Source organism: Salvia miltiorrhiza, chromosome 8 (assembly GCF_028751815.1).
Source record: "Salvia miltiorrhiza cultivar Shanhuang (shh) chromosome 8, IMPLAD_Smil_shh, whole genome shotgun sequence".
Taxonomy (NCBI): domain Eukaryota; kingdom Viridiplantae; phylum Streptophyta; class Magnoliopsida; order Lamiales; family Lamiaceae; genus Salvia; species Salvia miltiorrhiza.
Genome location: NC_080394.1, coordinates 25,478,998 through 25,490,132, shown reverse-complemented (window position 1 = coordinate 25,490,132; position 11,135 = coordinate 25,478,998). Strand labels below are relative to the sequence as shown.

At 37.2% G+C, this 11,135-nt stretch overlaps 3 protein-coding genes across 3 annotated transcripts; 1 reads left to right on the top strand and 2 right to left on the bottom strand.

Moving 5' to 3' along the window:
* Positions 1-887: 887 nt before the first annotated feature.
* LOC130997253 (uncharacterized) lies at positions 888-2,037 on the bottom strand. The gene is made up of 2 exons (XM_057922518.1): positions 1,203-2,037; positions 888-1,118 (listed from the first exon to the last, which is right to left on the bottom strand). The coding sequence occupies exons 1-2, from the start codon at positions 1,839-1,841 to the stop codon at positions 1,044-1,046; spliced, it is 714 nt and encodes a 237-aa protein (XP_057778501.1). The 5' UTR covers positions 1,842-2,037; the 3' UTR covers positions 888-1,043.
* A 4,621-nt stretch (positions 2,038-6,658) lies between these two features.
* Positions 6,659-7,545, top strand: LOC130997251 (probable pterin-4-alpha-carbinolamine dehydratase, chloroplastic). The gene is made up of 2 exons (XM_057922516.1): positions 6,659-7,311; positions 7,395-7,545. The coding sequence occupies exons 1-2, from the start codon at positions 6,786-6,788 to the stop codon at positions 7,484-7,486; spliced, it is 618 nt and encodes a 205-aa protein (XP_057778499.1). The 5' UTR covers positions 6,659-6,785; the 3' UTR covers positions 7,487-7,545.
* Positions 6,775-8,994, bottom strand: LOC130997250 (BOI-related E3 ubiquitin-protein ligase 1-like). Its single transcript, XM_057922515.1, has 3 exons — positions 8,596-8,994; positions 8,178-8,509; positions 6,775-8,116 (listed from the first exon to the last, which is right to left on the bottom strand). Exons 2-3 carry the CDS (start codon positions 8,466-8,468, stop codon positions 7,718-7,720), a joined length of 690 nt encoding a protein of 229 aa, XP_057778498.1. The 5' UTR covers positions 8,469-8,509; positions 8,596-8,994; the 3' UTR covers positions 6,775-7,717.
* Between the last annotated feature and the right edge of the window lie 2,141 nt (positions 8,995-11,135).

The window sequence follows — 11,135 nt, the reverse complement described above, 5'->3', positions numbered from 1 at the left end:
GAGGTAACAGACTGGATTCCGACTCCGATTCCGACGGCTCCCCTTCCAATTACATGCTACAGCCGATCCGCAAGGGCTCCGTCTCCTCATCGAAGCGCAGCCGTGATGAGATTCAGGAGGATTTGTTGAGGAGCTGTAAGAGCTCGAGAATTGAGGAGAAGAAATCTCCTTCCACTCCAGCGGGAGGTGGTGGGGTGGGGGTGGGCTGGGGTGTATCAATAGGCTGTGGAGTAACGAGGATGAGATCGCCGTGCTAAATGGGATGATTGAATTCAAAACTGCCAAGGGTTTCGACCCGAACGCGGATATGGGGGCGTTTCACAGCTTCATCAAGGGGAAATTGAAGGTGGATTTCTCGAGGGATCAGCTGAGGACTAAGATTACAAGGATGAAGAAGAGGTTCTTGAATGCTTTGAAGAAGGGCGCGGACCCTGTCTTCTCGACTCTCTCCTCTCTGTCCGCCATTGCTCACTTCTTCGGCGAGAATTGCCAGCCGCCGTACCCCTCACATCCCTCTGTTCTCGCCACCGCCTCCCATCTGTCCTCCATCTCTCTCTCGCATCTCTGATAGCAGACGGCCAAGGATGGAGCGCCACCCCCGCCGCTAGCCTCTCCCTCATCCCTCTCACGCGTTGCCGGCAACAGACGGCCAAGAAGGAGCCGCCGCTGCAGATCTGCTCTGGTCCGTTCTGCTGCTGGTTGGGGGTGGGGCCCACTAGAAATTAAAAAAAAAAAAAAAAGCTAACAGCGTCTAACCGCCGTTTAACGCAGGGGGCAATCTGCACCCTTTTTTCGAGACTATGGGGAGGTCAACGCGCTTTGACCGAGTATGGGGGGCTAAAAGCTCTAGGGGGGTGGAGTTCAGGGGGGTATCTGCACCTTTGCCCTTCATTCAATAGACAATCTACAATACTCCTTTCTATATATATCTAAAACTATTTCAGTTGGGGTACATTGTATGAATTTAATTACATAATAAACAGATATGAATCATATTTTCCAAGGTTTAATAACCTTAACCGGAGGAAGAGGTGATTCTTTGCTCAACCATCGTTGCTTAGTAGCAAGCATTGCTTCCTATATCTATCATTATCCTTCAAAGCCATATCCTCGTATTCCTACCACATGAAACAAACATCACAATCAAACAAAGAATCCAATCAATCAGTCACAGATACAGAGCATATGGAATCAATGTATACCTTCTTCACGTCGTGAGCGAGGTGGGACCACTGCTTGCTCAACCTCTTGCTCGTTTCCACAAACGAAGAGCGTCTAACCACGCCCCAATTCTTCATCACGAAGAACGCGTAGGAATTGCACGGCCTCAGCGGCGAACTCCGTCTCCTCAGCAATTCGTCGAACACGTTCCGCTCTTCCGCTTTACCCTTACTTGACCTCCTTTTCTTACCGGAAACACCATAGATCCGGCGAAAATAGTACTTCACCGGAGACAATGCGCCGCTCCTCAACCGCGTTGTGACGCCACCCCTCGACGATCCTGAATTATTTTCATCGGCGCTATTGTTGCGATTCTCGAACTCGCCAGTTGAAGAAGTTGGAGTCAGGTACGGCGAAGACGGCGGTGATTGCACGGAATCGCGAGAATCTATGTGCTCCTCTTGGAAATCGAGACGGTTGTCGGAACGGCGTTCTTCTCTACGGAGGTTGAACTGAACAGAGAATTGCAAATCGCCGGTGTCGCCTCGGACTTGAATGGTGTCGCTGGTGTGAAAGCCGCGCAACAGGAGGGGGATGGGCGGAGACGACGACGACGGCCGAGAAAGGGAAGGATTGGGCGGGAGTTGGATCGTATGATAACCGTCGTCGCTGTTAGCCATTGATGCAGAAATGAAGCTGAGATACAGAATGAAAGAATTGGGATTTCTCTTTCGTTTAAATTTGAAGTGTTTGGTGATGATTGGAAAGCGCGACTCCTCCACGTAACGTTGCGCTCGTTACATTTTGTTTTGAATGTGCTTCACTTAACAAATCACTCCATGTTTGATGTTTGATTTTATTATTATTATTATTATTATTATTATTATTATTATTATTATTATTATTATTATTTTCTATCTATCTATTTTAAAATTTGAAGTGGCGAGGTGATGGAAATTGAATCTAAACGTCCAGACCCCAATATTGACATCAAGGATAACATCGACATATTTTTGTTGTCTGCTCTCGTATAAGAGCATCTCCAATGGGAATAGGAAGCAAGCCGATTGGAGCTAGCGTCAGATTGGCGCACCCCTTGATTCGAAGCGGGCGTTAAGGAGTGTGCCGGAATGCGACGTTGTGTTATACACGCACCAACATAAATAAATAAAAAATGAAAATTCGGCATTTGTTTCAAAATTTTGAAATATTATTATTATTATTACTATTATTATTATTATTATTATTCTGACCATTGCCAAATTCAACGGTCATTTTTTAATTTATTTTTTTATTTTTTTATTCAATTCCCCTCTATAAATATCACTATTTCATCCTCATTTTCTGCATTAAATACTTCATTTTTCTCCTATTTTTTTTTATCTTCTTTTCTCATTTCACTTGAATACATGAAAAATAAAGCTTAAGGCTCGGGGGTTCGTACTTCTTCCCTGATGGTTCCTACTTCTTACCCGATGGGGTTCACTCCTTTCTCTCAAGGCTTGAATATCTTCACCCGGGGTCATTTTCCTATCAACTTGAATGCAACTCATTTTGTTCAAGACGATGTAGCTGAAATTCCGTCACTCTCGAAGACGACGAAGACCCAAACCGAATTTTAATTATTGTAATTTTAATTTTAAAATCATTGTATTTTATTTTAATTAATAAAATATTGAAATTTAATTTTAATGAAATATTGAATTTAATTTGAAAATTTTAATAAAAAATCGACCTACATGTCAATGAGATTCTCTTGAGTCACTAGTCAACAAGATATTCTCACTTTTTCAAATATTATAATTCCTATTATCATTTAATCAATAGTTTGATATTATTTTTTTCATGAATGAACTCGACCAAAATGTTAAAATTATTATTTAACTTTTTTAGAGGTAAAATTATTATTTAATTAAGTGATAATCTACTAAAAGAAAACATCATTTTAACTAGTAGTATTTGAGATCACAGACCCACCTATGCCATTTGAGGTCCAATTAGGCCCACTTAACGGGCCTCGGCTTGCTTGTATAGAGTGGTTTTATGCCGAAATGACCAACCCACACATCGAGTTAAATGTTACTCCCGTCCTCCGTCCCACGAATCTTGAGTCACTTCTTTTCGGCACGAGAATTAAGGAATTGAAGATTAATGTCTTAGTCACTTCTTTGTCGTGTGCCTAACAATAGCTTTGAGTGTGAGACTCATTTGTTAGGTTGTAAAAAGGATTTTTATAGTGAACATACACTGCAATTAATTAATATTGCGGTATAAAATCATCCATTGTGCGTATATTTATTTTATGTTGCTTTTCTACTCTTCATATGGTAATTTTGGGTTTATTGTTCCATCATTCTATCCAATATTTATGTGTTTGCGAAAGTAAGAGAACTTTCATATACTCTTGGCCCATAGATGTAGATCAAATTGATTGAACCACGTAATTATTTTGAGTGCTCTCAGTTTTCTGTTCTTGCGTGTGAGTGTGTGTGTTCTATAGAGTTTATCTTGGAGTTGTGTTCGTGTGTTCTTGTGTAATAAGTGGCTCCGTCTGTGGAATCGAAGGCAACAACTATAATTTTCTTTCAAAGATCGATTGGTGAATTGATTGTAACAGTGCGATGGCATTAACCAAGATAAAAACCGAGAAATTCACCAACAAGAACAACTTTGGTCTATGGAAGATCAAAATGAGGGCTCTACTAACTCAGCTAGGACTTGCATAAGGTCCATCTACAATCGCATCTATTGAAGTCGTTGCTAAGAAAAGAATAGCGCAATCGGCTGAAATTGAGCTCAAGAGAGAGGAGATTCGTGAGAAGGCACACAGCCCAATCATCCTTTGCCTAGAGATAAGGTTCTAAGGGAGGATGCAAAGGAGAAAGCCGCTACTTCGGAATGGGTAAAGTTTGAATCACTATACATGGCAAAGTCTTTAGCAAACAAGTTGTACATAAAGCAAAAGCTCTACTCATTCAAGCTATTGGATGATAAACTATTGGATGATCAATTGGAGGCCTTTAATAAGATAATTGGTGATATGGAAAATGTAGATGTGGAGATGGAAGATGAAGATCAGGCAATCATACTCTTTAATGTATTGCCAAAATTGTATGATCATCTAAAGTATGTTACTCCCTCTGTCCCTGAAATAAGTTCCTCTTTTTCCTTTTTGGACGTCCCCAAATAAGTTTCTATTTCTTTCTTTCCATTTTTGGACAACTACCCCACCACTAATAATATTTTATTTATTCTTACTTTTCACTTTTTCACCACTCCCATTACTAATTATAACACTTTTTCACATTTTCACCACTCCCAATATTAATTATAGGTAACATATTTTTCTCCACTATCAATACACTTTACCACTTTTTTCTTAAAACCCGTGTCGTCCCCAAAGAGGAACTTATTTTGGGGACGGAGGGAGTATATTGTATGGAAGAGAAAAGAATATCTCAGTGGAGGAGCTTCAATCTGATTTAAAATCTAATTAAAGAACTTCAAAAATCTTCAACTTAAAAGCAAGACAATGTTGGAGAGGGTTTAAATGTGAAGCAAAGATAGGAAATGGCAAGTTCAAGAAGCAAATCACAGTAAGAAGCTTGGCCAATGGAAAAGAGATTGTCCAGCATGGAAGAAAAACAAGTACAAGGGACTCAAAGGCTTTAAATATGGTAGAAAAATGTATTGAAGATCAATGGGTGCTCATTTCATATGCGCCCACGTGAACCCTGATTTTTTGAACTTGAGCATATAGAAAGGGGAATAGTTCTACTTGGAAATGATAATGGTTGTTAATAAGAGAGATAGGCAGTGTAAAGCTCGTATTACATGATATATTTAAATTATACTCCCTCCGTCCACGAAATAAACTCTCAGTTGGGGTTCGGCACGGAGACTAAGAAAGCTGAAAAAGGTGGTGTAAAGGTGGTGTAAAAGACTAAAAGGGTAGTGTTTATGTATTGTGATTACTTTTACTAATCTTTAACTAGCAATTTGATAATAATAATAATAAGAACAACAATAAAAAAAAAAATAAGGATAATAATAAGAAGAATAATAAGAAGAAGAAGAAGAAGAGAAGAAAAGAAGAAGCAGAAGAAGAAGAAGAAGGGGAAGAAGAAGAAGAAGAAGAAGGGAAGAAGAAGAAGAAAAAGAAGAAGAAGAAGAAGAAGGAGGAAGAAAACAAGAAGAGAATGAACAAGAGAAGAAGAAGAAGAAGAAAAGAAGAAGTAAGAAGAAACAACAACAACAACAACAACAACAACAACAACAAGAACAACAACAAGAAGAAGAAGAAAGAACAAGAAGAAAAAAAAAAAAAAAAAAAGAATAATAACAATATAACATAAGAATAGAATAATAAGAATAAAGGATAATAATAATAATAACAATAATAATAAAAGGATAATAATAATAAGAATAATAATAATAAGAACAATAATAAATATTAACAACAACAACAACAAGAACAACAACAACAACAACAACAAAACAACAACAACAACAACAACAACAATAATAATAAAATAATGAATAATAATAAATAATAATAAGAATAATAATAAGATAATAATAAGAATAATAATAATAATAATAATAATAATAACAACAACAACAACAACAACAACACAATAAAATAATAAGGATAATAATAATAATAATAATAATAATAATAAAAAACAACAATAACAATAATAAAAAATAATATAATAATAATATAATAATAATAAAATAATATAATAATAATAATAATAATAATAATAATAAGGATCATAATAATAATAACAATAATAATGATAACAACAATAATAATAACAATAACAACAATAATAACAATAATAACAACAAAATAATAATAACAACAATAATAACAATAATAATAACAACAACAACAACAATAATAATAAGAATAATAATAATAATAACAACAACAATAACAATAATAATAATAATAATAATAATAATAATAATAATAATAATAATAACAACAACAACAATAAGGATAACAACAACAATAAGGATAATAATAATAATAATAATAATAATAATAATAATAATAATAATAATAATAATAATAATTAGTTTAGGGGAGACTAATTACATAAGTAATGGTGGAATAAAGTGGGCCCAATAGATAAAAGTGTAGTAAATTTAAAAGTAAGGGAGGGTATAATTGTCCAAAAAGCAGAGTAGGAGTTTATTTCGTGGACAAATATTTAAGGGCAAGTAGGAGTTTATTTCGTGGACGGAGGGAGTAAATAAAAAAGTTGGTCATTGCTTGGGTGGTTGGTCAACTTATGACACAATTGAACGGATTTGATAAAATGAAATGTATTTTTTTTTTTTTTTCAATGTATTGTTGCCTTATCCTATATTCGATTATTAGCATCTCGTGAATGTTCTGTTGCGAGAAGAACCTCAATGAAGGATGTTTGCTTATGTATCCAACACAATGAGAGGATGTAATGCAACACGACATTATAGGTGGTTTAAAACTAATGTTATCCTTCTAGTAGCTTCCTTGAAGAAACTTCTTCCATAACCTGTGTGGTTGGAGCCACTCCACTATCCCCAAAGATAACATCAAAACAAAAAAAGCAGCTCAATCTCTTCCTCCCATGGCGCAACTCCTAGGCTTTTCTCTCTCCCCCCTCCTCTCTCTCTCTAGAATTTCAACACGCAAATGCCTCCCCTCCACCCCCAGTCCCAGACGGACTTCGCTAAGAATCCGAGCATCGGAGATCGACCTGCTCGGCGATTTCGGAGCCAGAGACCCTTTCCCGGCCGAGATAGAGAGCAATTTTGCCGACAAAGTTCAGGGAAACGTCAACACAGAGCACAAGATTTTGATACCGAATGCCTCCGCTCTCTCTCTCGCGCAGATGAATTGCGCTCCCATCTCCGACCTCCAACAATTGTCCGTCGACGACGCCAAAAAGCTGCTGTTTAAGGTTGTTGGATGGAAACTAGTTGATGAGGGAGAGGGGTTGAAACTTGAGGGATTGTGGAAAGTTAGGGATGAAAAGTGTGGAGAAGAACTCATCAACCGGATCAGAGACAAGGTAGAATCGACGGGGCATCTGCCTGAGCTTCATTTCGAGGCGCCAAATCAAGTCAGAGCTCGACTTTGGACCTCTTCAATTGGTAGGTTAAATCTGAATTTTGTGGATAAGAAATCTGATTTATGTGGATTATTATTATCAGCATTTTTGTCTAAATTGTTGCAGGAGGGCTTAGCTTTAATGACTTCATCGTTGCAGCTAAAATAGATGAGATCAAAGTATCAGATCTTCAGCCTCGACTCAGAGTTTGGGCTTAAAAACATTTATGTAATGGTTCAATACAATAAGGAGGTAAATTTTCTTCTTAATTTCAAAATTTGTCCATTTACATATTGTGCTCATTGTTTTCTTTCAAATTACAACAATTAAAATAGGTAATATTTGTTCTTTATCATTGTTTGTTTGCCATTACAACAATTATATGATCTTCTTATTGATCAAAACACAATAACAATAACAATACATCCATATCCATGGTTACAAATAATTTAATCGAGGGGAAGAGAGAGTTGAACACTGGTGGTCTTAACCAGACGGCAAACGGGGCAGCACTTGGTGGCAGCATCGCAGCTCGGGCAGACGCAGACATGGCGGCACGGCCACAGCATCACCTTCGCCAGCTCTCTCTTGCATACCTTGCAGTCGAGCCTCACGGGCCTCACGCGGTCCGGATCCTCGAACGATGACTCTGCCTCCTCTTCCTCGGCATAGGCATTCGACATCTCCAAGTATCTCACCCTCATAAGCAGCCGCTCCGCTTCCCCCTTGTACAGCTCCGCCAACCTCTCCAACTCCGCGTTCCTCGCCTCGCTCGCCCTCAGCCTCTTCGCCGCTCTCTCCTCTGCCGCACACAACGTTCCCACCACGGACTGCCGAAGATTCTCACTCTGCAACAAACAAAGCCCAATTAATTTATTATATACAAGAATTAAACAGTAGGTTACTCACATGGAACATTATCATTTGATTGATTTTGTCGCTTTGGTTCTTGATATCTTTCGAGAAAGGGCAGCTTTCATCGTCATCATCATCGCAATGGCCGTGGCTGTCGTCGGCAGTCAACAGGGCCAGGTACGAGAAGGGTGCGGCCGCAGCAGCGTTGTTTAGTATTTGCGAACGGCGTCGGGCATCCATGTGAGGATTGAAGCAGTGTGCTGCGGCGGCGGAAGTTTCCCCGGTGACTTCCCTCACCTTCCTCTTGCCTAATTTTTTCGCCGCTGCAGCATTGCTGGTAAACATCGTTATTTAACGATGTTTTGCGAGTCAACAAGAAACTGTTTCTGGCGAAGGAAAACATTTATTGTTAAATATTATTGTAAACAAAGTATGAATACAAATTAGGGGTGTTGTACGAGGAAGAGAAAACCTGTTAGTGTTAGGGAGGAAGGGGCGGCGTGGAAGGCAGGTGGTTATGGAGGATTATTATAAAGAGAGGGAAACGGTGGAGGCGATCCATACCCAACTCTTCATTACAAACAGACGCCTACTTTCATCTTCTCTCGGATATGGTTGAGGCGCCACTTCAATCAAATTAAACGGAGAAGAAAAAAAATGTATGAAGAAGATTTAAACGGTAAATAACCGTAAAGAATCGCCCAACAAAGTTATCTTGTTTTTTTGTTTTCGTTTTCCCTTTTCTTTCGTACAAAAAAAAAAAGAAAAAAAGAAAGTTTTCAAGTAGAACACTAGAACTGGAGTGCACCTGATGTGCTACATAAGAACAAAAAAAAAAAGATATATAAAAAAATAAAGGAAATATAATGGATAAATATGGATATATTTTTTATGTATATTATTTTTTTCATTTTAAAAATATTTAATTCTTTGCAAAAATAATTAAATTTATAGATAGTAAAATAAATAATTTAAGTCAATCTCATTTTGAGAAAATAACACTAAGTCATCAATATAAAAAAAAATAACACTTGTCATTTAATATAACAATTTTGGGTTTTTAAATATCCAAACTATATTATTATTAAAAGTTCATATTTAAGTAGCTCAATGTTAATTAAAAAATCAGGGAAAATACGAATAATATAAAAAGAAAAATATAACAACAAATATATTTATTTAAAAATAAATAAATAAATCGTGCACATAATTAAATAAATCTATAGTTATATTTTAAAATCTAATATTTAATATAAATAATTTTTTATTTACAAATTTATATTAAAATTAATACAAATTTGCTTATCTTTAATTGCATTAAAAACTACTACTCCCTCCATTTCATTATTCTTGTCCCATTGTAAATCGGTTAAAAGTGATAGGACTCACACATTTTGAAGGATTGTTTATTACCTTTTGTGGAAATGAGACAAGAAGAATGAGATGGATGGAGTATAATTTAAAAATATTTAAATTTAAAATATTTATAATTAAACAATCATATAAATTATTTTTAAAGAAAAAAAATGGCATGTACTTATTTTTTTTCCACCAACAAACGAAAACAGAATGAAAAAAGAGTATGATATTCAACATCAAAAATAAATGAGAGAGAATAAAAATTAATTTTGACACTTTAAACGATCATAACTAATTTGTATCAAATTTGTTTTAATAATTTTTACATTGAATTAAAAATCTTCTTGTAATATTTAATTGGGTTAAGTATCAAATTCCCCTCATCGATGGCGTCCCTATCGCGTACATGGCCCTATAGTAAGGGTTAGAGATCTCTCTCTCTCTCTCTCTCAATTCCGGCCAGATCTCCACCCTTCCTCCGCCGGACCACCCTCTTCTCCTCCAGCTCCAGCTCCAAACCCAGCACCTTCCCCCCCTCCTCCCCCGCCCCCGAAACCCTCCAAATCCGCCACCTCCTTCCTCCCCAACTCCTCTGACTCGGTCCGCCTTCTCTCTCACCCGCATCTGGACTAGGGTTTAGCTGAAACTTGCGCCATCTAGGGTTTCTCTCCCTAGCGCGGCACCGCCGCACGTCACTTCACAGTCCGACGCCGGCTGTAACATCCCCGTCGCCACCGCGATTCAATGCCCCACCTGCGACCTGCTGTTGTGCCTTTGCACGACGGTCTTGCTGGTAAAGGATGTTGGAGCATCTACATCTGAGGCGACTGTCATCTACAAACATAGCGCTTGAGCGCGCTGGCCGTCATAGCGCCTGCCGGAGGCACAACAGTGCTCGCCGGATTCCGGTCCTGGGCACCAACTGGTTAAGGTAGTAAACAACTCTAACCCTGACTGTAGAGTCCTGTACGCGATAGGGATGTCATCGATAGGGGGCAATTTGGTACTTAACCCTATTTATTTATCTTCCATATTGAATACTCCATCTGTCCAAACAAAAGCGGTGCGTATTCCTTTTTGAGCTGTCCCAACGAAAGTGGTGCATTTTTTTTTTTTTTTTTGTAATAATCGTCCCAACGAAAGTGGTGCATTTCCTTTTTTTGTAATAATTTTACACTACAAACAAAGTGGCCCCACACACCTTAACACACTTTTACACTACAATCTTATTTTCCTCAAATCTCGTGCCGAGAAGAAGCGGACCGTTTTTGTTGGGAGGGAGGGAGTATTTTTTAATGAATCTAAGTTAACAATTTTTTAAAATAATTAAAATAAAAAAAGGAGAATTTTTAGTGGAAAAAAATTACGAGAGAAAAAATTTGTGGATAAAAAATTCATCTTTTATATTATAGTACTTATTAGTCTTTACTAAAATGATGATATATATCAAAATTTGTATAAATAGGAAATGGATATGTATTTGAAAGATGCAAAATCTGAGATAGTCGTTATAAATAATAAAAATTAAAATATGATCACTAACTTAATTTCAATAAATTATAGTAGCTAATTTTCGAAAAGTCAAATAAAATTGCTCCTTCTCCTTGAATAAATACATACAAAATTGTAGTTGTACTCGTACTAGTACGAATG